Source organism: Scylla paramamosain, chromosome 22 (assembly GCF_035594125.1).
Source record: "Scylla paramamosain isolate STU-SP2022 chromosome 22, ASM3559412v1, whole genome shotgun sequence".
Lineage (NCBI taxonomy): Eukaryota > Metazoa > Arthropoda > Malacostraca > Decapoda > Portunidae > Scylla > Scylla paramamosain.
This window is the reverse complement of record NC_087172.1, coordinates 21,273,291-21,287,429: the sequence shown is the minus strand read 5'-3', so window position 1 is coordinate 21,287,429 and position 14,139 is coordinate 21,273,291. Positions and strand designations below refer to the sequence as shown.

The 14,139-nt window shown below is 41.2% G+C and overlaps 1 protein-coding gene across 2 annotated transcripts; it reads right to left on the bottom strand.

Moving 5' to 3' along the window:
- Positions 1 to 276: 276 nt before the first annotated feature.
- LOC135111789 (four-domain proteases inhibitor-like) lies at positions 277 to 10,648 on the bottom strand. 2 transcript variants are annotated; one of them, XM_064025501.1, is made up of 5 exons: positions 10,593 to 10,648; positions 9,987 to 10,082; positions 1,441 to 1,602; positions 644 to 974; positions 277 to 441 (listed from the first exon to the last, which is right to left on the bottom strand). In XM_064025501.1, the coding sequence occupies exons 2-4, from the start codon at positions 10,048 to 10,050 to the stop codon at positions 691 to 693; spliced, it is 510 nt and encodes a 169-aa protein (XP_063881571.1). In that variant the 5' UTR covers positions 10,051 to 10,082; positions 10,593 to 10,648; the 3' UTR covers positions 277 to 441; positions 644 to 690. The 2 variants fall into 2 exon arrangements, with proteins under 2 accessions (XP_063881571.1, XP_063881570.1); XM_064025500.1 differs by lacking the exons at positions 277 to 441; positions 644 to 974; positions 1,441 to 1,602 and adding exons at positions 8,283 to 8,447; positions 8,714 to 9,044; positions 9,486 to 9,647 and having other exon boundaries at positions 10,593 to 10,632.
- Between the last annotated feature and the right edge of the window lie 3,491 nt (positions 10,649 to 14,139).

The window sequence follows — 14,139 nt, the reverse complement described above, 5'->3', positions numbered from 1 at the left end:
GCTGCACCATGGTGGCGGTCTCTCTCTCTCTCTCTCTCTCTCTCTCTCTCTCTCTCTCTCTCTCTCTCTGTAAGACGTCAGAACCGAGCATTTCTTTTAATTTTTTATCATTTTTTTTCTTTTGAGGAGCCGTCTATAAGCTTCTTTCCTTTATTTATTTTCTTTCTTTCTTTCTTTTTTTCTTTCTCTCTTTGTAAACGCTTTTCCATCTTCCTTCACGCATGCAAGTAAAGATAAATAAACAAAAAACACTTATGATGTACTAAAACTCTAACAATGCTTACTGATCGTTTATTTGCTTGACAATTGCACTCCTGAGGAAAAGAAAGCAAAGGAACAAAGAAGAGTTAAGAAATTAACTGCCGTCGTGGCGAGAGTTGTAGTACTTCTGTAGATCTGTGGCACTCGTTTCCTCCTTCAGCGCTGGTTGGCCTCGCAAACCTGGGTAGGCGAGAAGGAAAGGTGTGAGTGAGTGTGTCACGCAGGTGTTGTGTGGTGGTGTTGTGGGGATGTGAGGTACTGTTACGTTCATGTTATGTATTCCACCCTCACACACACACACACACACACACACACACACACACACACACACACACACACACACACACACAGTAGTAGTAGTAGTAGTAGTAGTAGCACTTACCCAGCTAGTTGTTCAGTAGTTTGCGGTTCATCTTGGTGTTCATGTTTCTAATTTTCTGGTTTTATTATTGGCTCATCGTTTGTTTCCAGAACTTTTCCATTCATGCCCATCCCAGTTTGCTCCACGCTGGTCTTTTTAAGGTTCCTGGCCACAACTTCTCCACTCGCGCCTTCTGGATGATGACCTGGGCATGCCTGCAGGTTGTCGTCAGCCTGGAAGTCAGGCTCGTTACAGCGCTTGGCTTCCAGCTCACAGTCGCTGTACAGCATGCCGTCAGCGCCACACAAGATAGTCGGTTTGACTTGCACACAGGTCTTCCGGCACTTTTTCTCTGGCAAAGCATGGTCTGTTATCAGTATGGTTTTGGAGTTACTGTTGAAATGAACTCTTACATACCGCAAAGTGAGTGAAGAAGTAATGTGAAGGAAAGATAGTGAATGAACGAATGAGTTAATGAAATGGTGTGTTCAGGTGTTGAGTGTGGGCATGTGAAGTTGTAGTGTTGCGTGCACATTACAACATAAGAACATATAAGAACATAAGGAAAGCTGCAGTAAGCCTTCAGGCCTGCACGTGCCACTCCCTGCGTGAAACCTGCCTACAGACCTACCTGCTTCAATATCCAATCCTCATCCATACATTTGTCTAACCTCCTTTTAGAATGCCCTGTTAACTCGACACTAACAGCCTGGTTACTGATTCTATTCTATTCATTAACTTTCCAATTTCTTCCCATCTCTATTTTTCACACACACACACACACACACACTCACACACACACACACACACACACACACCTCTCAGCAGTTTCTTGCAGGCCGCTTCGTCAAGTTGAGTGAGTGTTGCATCGCTGCATTTCTGATAGTCCAATGTGCACAAATTGTTGTAGATGTTGTTGTCAGAGCCACACACGCGCGTCTGCTTCTTCACAATAAAGCAGTGGCTGGAGCAACTTGCATCTGTTGAGGCGGGAAGGCCTCAACAGATGCGTGTGTTTGTGTGTGTGTGTGCAGTGAAACTAAATGTCAATGACAATAAAGATGATAATAATTACAATAATAATAATATTTATTTATTTTATTTTTATTATTATAATAAGTAGTACTAGTAGTGGTAGTAGTAGTAACAACAACAACAACAACAATAACAATAATAATAATAATAATAATAATAATAATAATAATAATAATAATAATAATAATAATAATAATAGTAATAATAATAATAATGATAATAATGATAATAATAATAATAATAATAATAATAATAATAATAATAATAATAATAATAGTAATAATAATATTCTTCTTATTATTATTATTATTATTATTATTATTAACAGTAATAATAAGAACAACAGCTGCGATAATGATAATAATAATAACAACAAATAAAAATAATAATACTAATGATAATAATAATAATAATAATGATAATAATAATAATAATAATAATAATAATAATAATAATAATAATAATAATAATAATAATAATAATAATAATAACAGCAACAACAAGAAAAATAATCTGTTGTTTCTTCTTCGTCCTTCCAGAGATGCCAGGCTCGGCTCCACGCAGCCGCTCGTCCTTTAGTTACACAGGCAGTGCAGGACAAGCCTCCTACAGCTCCCCTCTGTATCCCTTGTCGTCGTCCTGGTCCTGGTCTCTCTCCTCTCCTCTCCTGCACAAAGCAGACTGTCAAGCTTATTTCAGTCCTGGGCATTTGTTTGTGTGTTTATTTATTGTTGTTGTTGTTGTTGTTGTTGTTGTTGTTGTTGTTGTTGTTGTTGTTGTTGTTGTTGTTGTTGTTGTTGTTGTTGTTGTTATTATTATTATTATTATTATTATTATTATTATTATTATTATTATTATTATTATTATTATCGGTATTATTACTATTATTATTGTTTTCATCGTGTGTGAATGTGTGTGTGTGTGTGTGTGTGTGTGTGTGTGTGTGTGTGTGTGAGAGAGAGAGCAATGGGGAGGTGGGGGTTTCAGTGCACCTGTGTATTCTGCCTCCTTCCTCCACTCTCTCTCTCTCTCTCTCTCTCTCTCTCTCTCTCTCTCTCTCTCTCTCTCTCTCTCTCTCTCTCTCTCTCTCTCTCTCTCTCTCTCGTGCTGTCTTCCGTATTCAAGTATGAAACATTTGAAATTTTCCCTAAATCTTTAATCAAAAATGTATGTAGGACTAATTATTGTAATTTATTCCAACACCTGTGTATTACATTACATGTTATACTCATTAAGCACACCTTGGTCACCTCATACTGAGCACTTCATTAATATATAATAGACGATGCTTTAATAATAGGCTGCAATAGGTTCGTATTTCCATTTGTTTTGAAACCCATATGCATAACACAAGGGGGTGAATAAACTGATATTCACTCCAGATATTAATTTAAGCCTTTGTGTAGCATGATAACCTTGAACGACAGGCTAGATGTGGGTGGGTGGCTTCATGGCTGTAATGGGTGGGGGAGGGGTGGATAAAGCCAGACTTGATCAGCTTGTACGGTGCTGAAGTTTGACCGAGCATCTCAACTCTTGTCAGGGTTTGGTTCACTATTCACCGTCTCGTGTGTCTGGTATTTTAATGAACTAAGACATTTGAAGCGGTAATTCTTATTAATTCTTACAAAAGCACAGTGGCCACCTTAAACTGTTGGTCCCGGGTCACACCAGCAATGCCTCCACGTGTTTCCGCAAACTCATGTTCCCGCAGCAGAGTTCCGCCACACTTGTGGACAAGTTTCGTGTTCTCGTTTTGATCATTCAGCAGACTTCTCGCCGTGCAAGAGGGCACTGACCTACGGCAACAAAAATAACAGGGCAAGAAAGGCCACCGCAGTGCAGGTCCCTCAGGAAAGGTCAAAAAGAATCATGAAAGTTTATACTGTTGAGTGAAGCGTGTGCGTATTACGTGCGTGCAGAGCTGTCTTTAGAGGGCAGACTGTGACTGTGCCCATGTGGTGAGGCACAGAGGGAAACGTTCAGTGAGGCCACAGATAGGTTCACCGCACCGCTAATCCACACACCTCCTTGGGACTAATCATCATTAACCCTTTCACTTTTTGGTAATAGAATCTCCAAAAACCACCTTCACTTTTTATTTTAATTTAATAATCATTATTATTATTATTATTATTGTTATTATTATTATTATTATTATTATTATTATTATTATTATTATTAATATATTCATTAATGTTAGTTGTCCTTAATTATTACTATTATTCTTATCATCATCAATTACGAAACTCCTTTTGTGTTAAAGCTGTGTATTTTACAAACCATTGTTATTGGTCTGCTTAGAAAAACTGCCGAAAAATTTGTTGCCAAGAGAACAAGCTAACCTTTATACTCCATCAGGAAATTAAGGAACATAACAACTTGTACTGACACACCGGGGAGACGCGGCGCTGAGACACACCCGGGAAGAACCTCCTCAAGAAGTTAACTCCTTGGAACATGTTGAATTAGTCCACTTCAACTTTACATCGGACCAAATTAAATACTTTTAGACCGATGATTTTGCTCGCCACAACACACAGCTCCCTGACTTTAAGACAGCACCCGTGAAGCTTCGTGAACTCATGAAGTCTCAGCCTGAAATAAAAGTGTAAGAGAGCCACCGGACTTGAAGGGTTAAGGAGCGGTTCACGGCCAAGGAGGAAAGTTCAAAAGGCTTGGATTATATATATATTTTTTTCTTTTTTTCACACACACACACACACACACACACACACACACACACTTCTAACCAGCCAATCGAACAGACATATATACACATACATACAGACAGACAGATAGACAGATACGTAGCCACGCTAAGCCAGCTAAACTCTTTACTTATTGAAGGTCCTCAAAAAAAATAAAGAAAGAATGGTGTATGTGGTGGTAACGATCAAGGAAGAAATGAGAGAGAAAGGTAGAGAGAGAGAGAGAGAGAGAGAGAGAGAGAGAGAGAGAGAGAGAGAGAGAGAGAGAGAGAGAGAGAGAGAGAGAGAGAGAGAGAGAGAGAGAGAGACCCAATATTCCATCCATTTCAATGCTACTTTTTTTTTTCCTGTAATTTTTTTTTCTTGTCATTTTCTGTTTCGCCTCTTCTCCCTTTACACGTACGTTGTGTGTGTGTGTGTGTGTGTGTGTGTGTGTGTGTGTGTGTGTGTGTGTGTGTGTGTGTATGTGTGTGTGTGTGTGTGTGTGTGTGTCATTGCATCACTATCATAAGAAGAAGGAAAAAAAAACCTAACGAAAACATAAAAAGAAAAAAAAGAACACTATTACGAATGGACACAATTACTGAAGGAAAAAAACAGCCAGCAAAAAAATGAAGTTAAATAGGATTAGGTCAGCTTACGTAGTGGTGAAGGTGACGACTGAGGTCCATGGTCAGGCAGAGGTGGTAAGTGCTGTCTCCTTCCACGGTGCGGCTCATGTTCACGCAGCGGAGAATATGTGGCGTGAGTGGAATTGTAACCTCGCGACCCGTTAGGAAAGAGACGCTGACACTTCTCCCTCCGTGTTTGTGTGTGTGTGTGTGTGTGTGTGTGTGTGTGTGTACTACTACTATCACAATGACAAACTAAATGAATGAAGTGTAACTCTCAACAAATATTAATTCTGATCCGGAAATCAAACCATGAAAAAAATTTACTTCATGTGTGTGTGTGTGTGTGTGTGTGTGTGTGTGGTGTGGGTGCCTCAGTTCCCTTGTGTCCATTTTCCTTTGCTTTCTTCGCCGCGTGACCGTGAACCCTTCCTTCCTTCCTTCCTTCCTTCCTTCTCTCCTTCGTTCCTTCCTTCCTTCATTCCTTCCCTCCTTCCTGCCTTCCTTCACGCCGCGTCTCCGCTGTTCCGTAGGTGGTGTGCAAATCCTCCAACTCCGGTCTGTTTTATCTGTTCACCTTTGCCATCCTCGCCATGGACCTCACCGGGGACATCATGGCAGACATTAACATCAACGTCAACATCACGGCAACCGGCACCACCAACAACAATGACAACAACAACAATAACAATAACAACAACAACAATAGCAATGATAATAATAATAATAATAATAATAATAACAATAATAACAATAACAATAATGAGAGATCTTTCAAGGGACTGCAAGAGGTGGAGGAGGAGGAGGAGAAGAAGGAGGAGGAGGAGGAGAAGGAGAAGGAGGAGGAGGATAGTGAACAGATGTTCCTCCCTTTTTTCTCACCTTTCTCCTCCTCCTGCCTTCCTCCCCTGCCCCTCCTGACATCTTGGTTTAAAATGTTGCGTAATGTTTACTGTGTCTTCACGTGTCCTTGATGTGTGGTGTGTGAGAATCGCTGCTTTATGTATTGATGTGGAGGACTGTGCTTAAGGCACGCCATGTTGATCTTTAGTTTTATGAATGAAAATAAAAACAAAAACACGGATATTTCATCTGTACTGTTTACCTTAGATTTTCCGTGATTTCTTGCGCGTTTCCAAAGAAAATCACACTTCTGCAATGAAACTTGACTTTTTTTTTTTTTTTTTCATGCTACTTAGTGACCGTTCATACGTCACTTGTAGTAAGTTTGATGAAAAACCTCACACCATATCTACGGGCAGGCAGTGACGGGCGAGTGGTCACCTCCCTCGTGACCCATGAGGAAGCGAAGACTCTCCTGCAGTGTAAAGACCCTGTTCACCATTTCCTCTTCCTGCTTCTCTTAGTAACTGGCGGCGTCCCTCACCCTCCCATTTCCCAACACCACTGCACGCCTGTCGGCTGGCGCGTTACACACACACACACACACACACACACCATCAACCACAGCAAAACTGTGGTGATGCATTTCTGTACCTCCACTGTACCAGTGCCCCCTCCCCAGCTCACAGTGGGCCCTCACCCCCTCCAGGTGGTCCAATGTGCAAAGCTTCTCGGAGTCACGGTGGACGACCAGCTAACCTGGAAGCAGCATGTCGCCAGCACCGTAAGATCAGCTACCTACAGGTTGTACATGCTGCGCAGACTCAGGTCGCTGGGGACGCCGACAGATGAGTTAAGGGGAGTGTACCTTACCTTCATCCTCCCCAAATTCATTTACGCCTCCCCAGCATGGTTCTCCTTCACACACACTCAACAGCTACAGCTAGAGAGTGTGCAAAAAAGGGCGTGCAGCGTCATCCTTGGCCCTGCATAAAGCATCTACGAAGAAGCCTTGACCACCCTGAGTCTGTCCACAATATCCACCAGGCACCGAGAGGCTCTGGAGAAGTTTGGAAGGGGACTACTGCATCATCCACGTCTCAGAAACATGCTGCCGACTGACGCGCCTCGCCCGGTCCGTGCCACCAGAAACCACAACAAAATAACGCCCCTGAAGGCGCTGCGCACGGACTGGTACAGACTCAGTGCGATTCCCACCATGGCGCGAGCCATCAATCATTAGTATTTCCCTCCTAGATTAGACTTACCTTTAGGATTAATGTTAAGTTTTTCCCCACCCCTAATGTACGTTTTCAGTTTGTTAACTACCTAAATAATAAACCGTTTATTATTATTATTATTATTATTATTATTATTATTACACACACACACACACACACACACACACACCTTGTTTAATATTTACAGCTTGTTTACTTCTTTTTCATTCATCTACTGCCTCTCTTCTTTGGTTTTTCTCTTCCTCCTCCTCCTCCTCCTCCTCCTCCGAGCCATAAGTGAACCCAGTATTGGTCATATGGCACTCAAGGCTACCTGACTGACTGACGTACCATTTGTTTGTAATATTTCCTAACGGTCCAAACATGGGTGAGTGAGGCGCACGTTCCGCTCTCCTCCTCCTCCTCCTCCTGTCAGTGTTCTGTCCCATCATCCCATTACTGGTGCCTGCCTGGAGGCTTGTGTGAGTGTCTGCCAGGTATGCAACACACACACACACACACACACACACACACACACACACACACACACACACACACACACACACACACACACACACACACACACACACACACACACACACAGAGACAGAGAGAGAGAGAGAGAGAGAGAGAGAGAGAGAGAGAGAGAGAAACAGAGAGAGGGAGAGAGAGAGAGAGAGAGAGAGAGAGAGAGAGAGAGAGAGAGAGAGAGAGAGAGAGAGAGAGAGAGAGAATGTTAGGTTCTGAGGGTAAAATCTCGATTGATGAACATTTATCGCTCAGTATTGCTACCACCACCACTACTACTACTACTACTACTACTACTACAGTGACTTAACCCGATGCTAGGAAAGTTACGTGAAAGTTGAATAATCTCACACATACACTTCTCCTCCTCCTCTTCCTGTCGCTTCACCCCGCCATCCCAACCACCACCACCACCGCCACGTCCACATTACACTTATAATTATGCATTCTCTCTCTCTCTCTCTCTCTCTCTCTCTCTCTCTCTCTCTCTCTCTCTCTCTCTCTCTCTCTCTCTCTCTGTAACACGTCAGAGCCGAGCATTTCTTTTGATTTTTTCATTTTTTTTTTCTTTTGAGGAGCCGTCAATAAGCTTTTTCCTTTATTTATTTTCTTTCTTTCTTTCTCTCTTTCTAAAGCCTTTTTCATCTTCCTTCACGCATGCAAGTAAAGATAAATAAACAAAAAAACACTTGTAATGTACTAAAACTCAAACAATGCTTACTGATCGTTTATTTACTTGACAATTGCACTGCTGAGGAAAAGAAAGCAAAGGAACAAGAAGAGATAAGAAGTTAACTGCCGTCGTGGCGAGAGTTGTAATACTGCTGTAGATCTGTGGCACTCCCTTCCTCCTTCAGCGCTGGTTGGCCTCGCAAACCTGGGTAGGCGAGAAGAAAAGGTGTGAGTGAGTGTGTCAGGCAGGTGTTGTGTGGTGATGTGGTGGGGATGTGAGGTACTGTTGCGTGCATGTTATGTATTCCATCCTCTCACACACACACACACACACACACACACACACACACACACACACACACACACACACACACACACACACACACACACACATACACACACACACACACACACACACACACACACACACACACACACAGTAGTAGTAAGAGTAGTAGTAGTAGCACTTACCCAGCTAGTTGTTCAGTAGTTTGCGGTTCATCTTGGTGTTCATGTTCCTAATTTACTGGTGTTATTGGTGGCATATCGTTTATGTCCAGAACTTTTCCTTTCATGCCCATCCCAGTTTGCTCCACGCTGGTCATTTTAAGGTTCCCGACCAACACTTCTTCACTCTTGCCTTCTGGATGATGACCTGGGCATGCCTTCAGGTTGTCGTCAGCCTGGAAGTCAGGCTCGTTACAGCGCTTGGCTTCCAGCTCACAGTCGCTGTACAGCATGCCGTCAGCGCCACACAAGATAGTCGGTTTTGTTTGCACACAGGTCTGCCGGCATCTTTTCTCTGGCAAAGCATGGTCTGTTATCAGTATGGTTTTGGAGTTACTGTTGAGATGAACTCTTACATACCGCAAAGTGAGTGAAGAAGTAATGTGAAGGAAAGATAGTGAATGAACGAATAAGTGAATGAAAAGGTGTGCTCAGGTGTTGAGTGTGGGCATATGAAGTTGTAGTGTTGCGTGCACATTACAACATAAGAACATATAAGAACATAAGGAAAGCTACAGTAAGCCTTCAGGCCTGCACGTGCCACTCCCTGCGTGAAACCTGCCTACAGACCTACCTGCTTCAATATCCAATCCTCATCCATACATTTGTCTAACCTCCTTTTAGAATGCCCTGTTAACTCGACACTAACAGCCTGGTTACTGAGTCTATTCTATTCATTTACCTCTCCAGTTTCTTCCCATCTCTATTTTTCACACACACACACACACACACACACCTCTCAGCAGTTTCTTGCAGGCCGCTTCGTCAAGTTGAGTGAGTGTTGCATCGCTGCATTTCTGATAGTCCAATGCGCAAAAGTTGTTGTAGATATTGTTGTCAGAGCCACACACGCGCGTCTGCTTCTTCACAACAAAGCAGTGTGTCGAGCAACTTGCATCTGGTGAGGCGGGAAGGCAAGGTGTGAGCAGCCACGTATTGGAGGGCGAGTGATGTACTGTACGCTGCAAGTAATTATGATGATGGTGGTGATGATGATGAAGGTGGTGGTAGTGGTGATGATGATGGTGATGATAAATAAATAGATAAATGAAAGTGACCTCAGCATTGGTTACACACACACACACACACACACACACACACACACACACACACACACATACACACTAATCTCAAGTGGTAGCAGTAGTAGTAGTAGTTCTAATAGTAGTAGTATAGAAGTAGTAGTAGTAGCAGTAATAGTAACAGTAGCAGTAGTAGTAGTAGTAGAGGTACATACCCTTTACACCGGGCATCGCTGCCACCATCACCACTACCGCCGACAGCAGAATAAAGTGCCTCATGTTTTCCAGAAGTTACCAGGAAAGTTAGGAATCTGCAAAGGAAAAAGTATAATCCCACTGCGAGAAAGTCATACGGAAAAGCTTCTTTTATGGAGCTAATGACAGATTAACAAGATTTCTACGTTATTAACAGGAAAAACACTCTTGGGAACCTGACTAATCATCTCTGTGGCCTTTGAAAATAGTCGTGGAGAGAGAGGAAAGCATTTTTAAGGATATCTTTGTGGTTATAGTGACAGATTAACAAGATTTCTACGTTATTAACAGGAAAGACACTCTTAGGAACCTGAATAATCATCTCTGTGGACTTTGAAAATAGTCGTGGTGAGAGGATAAAGCATTTTTACGATTCTAGTGACAGATTAACAAGATTTCCACTTTATTAACAGGAAAAACATTCTTGGGAACCTGACTAATCATTCAGTGGACTTTGAAAACAGCCGTGGTGAGGGAGCAGTGTTTCAGAATATGGGCCAGAGTGTTTGAAACGTTATACTCTGTGTCTCCCTCACACACACACACACCCACACACACACACTCACCTGAGCTCCCTCACTCTGAAGGCTGAACAGATAAGGAGACTAGACGCTGCTTCTATTTATTTCGGCTCATGACGTCATTCGGTCACGTGATTATCGCTGGAAATGTATGTAACTGATAACGGCTGTACACGTGTGTGTTTGTGTGTGTGTGTGTGTGTGTGTGTGTGTGCGCTGTGAAACTGAATGTCAATGACGATAAAGATGATAATGATAAGAATAATAATAATAATTATTATTATTATTATTATTATTTATATTATTATTATTATTATTATTATTATTATTATTATTATTATTATTATTATTATTATTATAATAAGGAGTAGTACTAGTGGTAGTAGTAGTAATAACAACAACAACAATAATAATAATAATAATAATAATAATAATAATAATAATAATAATAATAATAATAATAATAAAAATAATAATAATAACAATAATAATAATAATAGTAATTATAATATTCTTCTTTTTATTATTATTAACAATAATAGTAAGAACAACAGCAGTGATAATGATAATAATAATAACAATAAATAAAAAATAATAATCATAATAATCATAATAATAATAATAATAATAATAATAATAATAATAATAATAACAGCAACAACAACAGCAATAACAACAAAAAGAATCTGTTGTTTCCCCTTCGTCCTTCCAGTGATGCCAGGCTCGGCTCCACGCAGCCGCTCGTCCTTTAGTTACACAAGCAGTGCAGGACAAGCCTCCTACAGCTTCCCTCGGTATCCCTTGTCGTCGTCCTGGTCTCTCTCCTCTCCTCTCTTGCACAAAGTAAACCGCCATGCTTATTTCAGTCCGGCCCATTTGTTTGTGTGTTTATTTATTGTTGTTGTTGTTGTTGTTGTTGTTGTTGTTGTTGTTGTTGTTGTTGTTGTTGTTGTTGTTGTTGTTGTTCTTCTTCTTATTATTATTATTATTACTATTATTATTATTATTATTATTATTATTATTATTACTATTATTGTTTCCATCGTGTGTGTGTGTGTGTGCGTGTGTGTGTGTGTGTGTTTGAGAAATTAATGGGGAGGTGGGAGTTTCAGTGCACCTGTGTATTCTGCTTTCTTTCTCCACTCTCTCTCTCTCTCTCTCTCTCTCTCTCTCTCTCTCTCTCTCTCTCTCTCTCTCTCTCTCTCTCTCTCTCTCTCTCTCTCTCTCTCTCTCTCTCTCTCTCTCTCAAGCCTTTAATCAATACGATCCGGTACCCAACACTCGGGACTTTCAAACACCTTTCCCTCCTTGACTACGTGAGCATCTGTGATTCATGCACCTGATTCAATTACGGTCCGGTTCCGTCAGGTACAGGTGAAGGGTGGCACCCCGGTGGGTGACGCGCGTGCCGAGTGTCGGTGACGGTCCAGGACGTGGCTTTGTTGAGATGGGAGTGTGTAATAATAATAATAATTATTATTATTTTTGTTATTACTATTATTATTATTATTATTATTTGTTGTTGTTGTTGTTGTTGTTGGTGGTGCTCTTATTATTGTTGATGATGATGATGTTGTTGTTGTTGTTAATTTGTTATTGTTGTTATCATCATTAATGTTATCATTATTATTATTATTATTATTATTATTATTATTATTATTATTATTATTATTATTATTATTATTATTATTATTATTTATTATTATTATTATTATCATTATTATTATTATTCATGTTAATTGTCATTAATTATTACTATTGTTCTTATCATCATCAATTACGAAACTCCATTTGTGTTAAAGCTGTGTATTTTACAAACCATTTTTTTTTTTTTTTATGTAAGAAGGACTCTGGCGAAGAGCAACAAAAATCAATAAAAAAAATGCCCACTGAAATGCCAGTCCCTTAAAAGGGTCAAGGCAGTGGTCAAAAATTGGTGGATAAGTGTCTTGAAACCTCCCTCTTGAAGGAATTCAAGTCATAGGACGATGGAAATACAGAAGCAGGCAGAAAGTTCCAGAGTTTACCAGAGAAAGGGATGAATGATTGAGAATACTGGTTAAGTCTTGCGTTAGAGAGGTGGACAGAATAGGGGTGAGAGAAAGAAGAAAGTCTTGTGCAGCGAGGCCGCGGAAGGCGGGGAGGCATGCAGTTAGCAAGATCAGAAGAGCAGTTAGCATGAAGATAGCGGCAGAAGACAGCTAGATATGCAGCATTGCGGCGGTGAGAGAGGGGCTGAAGACAGTCAGTTAGAGGAGAGGAGTTGATGAGACGAAAAGCTTTTGATTCCACCCTGTCTAGAAGAGCAGTATGAGTGGAACCCCACCAGACATGTGAAGCATACTCCATACATTTACGGATAAGGCCCTTGTACAGAGTTAGCAGCTGGGGGGGGGGTGAGAAAAACTGGCGGAGACGTCTCAGAACACCTAACTTCATAGAAGCTGTTTTAGCTAGAGATGAGATGTGAAGTTTCCAGTTCAGATTATAAGTAAAGGACAGACCGAGGATGTTCAGTGTAGAAGAGGGGGACAATTGAGTGTCATTGAAGAAGAGGGGATAGTTGTCTGGAAGGTTGTGTCGAGTTGATAGATGGAGGAATTGAGTTTTTGAGGCATTGAACAATACCAAGTTTGCACTGCCCCAATCATAAATTTTAGAAAGATCAGAAGACAGGCGTTCTGTGGCTTCCCTGCGTGCTATGTTTACCTCCTGAAGGGTTGGACGTCTATGAAAAGACGTGGAGAAGTGCAGGGTGGTATCATCAGCGTAGGAGTGGATAGGACAAAAAGTTTGGTTTAGAAGATCATTAATGAATAATAAGAAGAGAGTGGGTGACAGGACAGAACCCTGAGGAACACCACTGTTAATAGATTTAGGAGAAGAACAGTGACCGTCTACCACAGCAGCAATAGAACGGTCAGAAAGGAAACTTGAGATGAAGTTACAGAGAGAAGGATAGAAACCGTAGGAGGGTAGTTTGGAAATCAAAGCTTTGTGCCAGACTCTATCAAAAGCTTTTGATATGTCCAAGGCAACAGCAAAAGTTTCACCAAAATCTCTAAAAGAGGATGACCAAGACTCAGTAAGGAAAGCCAGAAGATCACCAGTAGAGCGGCCTTGACGGAACCCATAGTGGCGATCAGATAGAAGGTTGTGATGTGATAGATGTTTAAGAATCTTCTTGTTGAGGATAGACTCAAAAACTTTAGATAGGCAGGAAATTAAAGCAATAGGACGGTAGTTTGAGGGATTAGAACGGTCACCCTTTTTAGGAACGGGTTGAATGTAGGCAAACTTCCAGCAAGAAGGAAAGGTAGATGTTGACAGACAGAGCTGAAAGAGTTTGACTAGGCAAGGTGCAAGCACGGAGGCACAGTTTCGGAGAACAATAGGAGGGACCCCATCAGGTCCATAAACCTTCCGAGGGTTTAGGCCAGCGAGGGCATGGAAAACATCATTGCGAAGAATTTTAATACGTGGCATGAAGTAGTCAGAGGGTGGAGGAGAGTGAGGAACAAGCCCAGAATCGTCCAAGGTAGAATTTTTAGCAAAGGTTTGAGCAAAGAGTTCAGCTTTAGAAATAGATGTG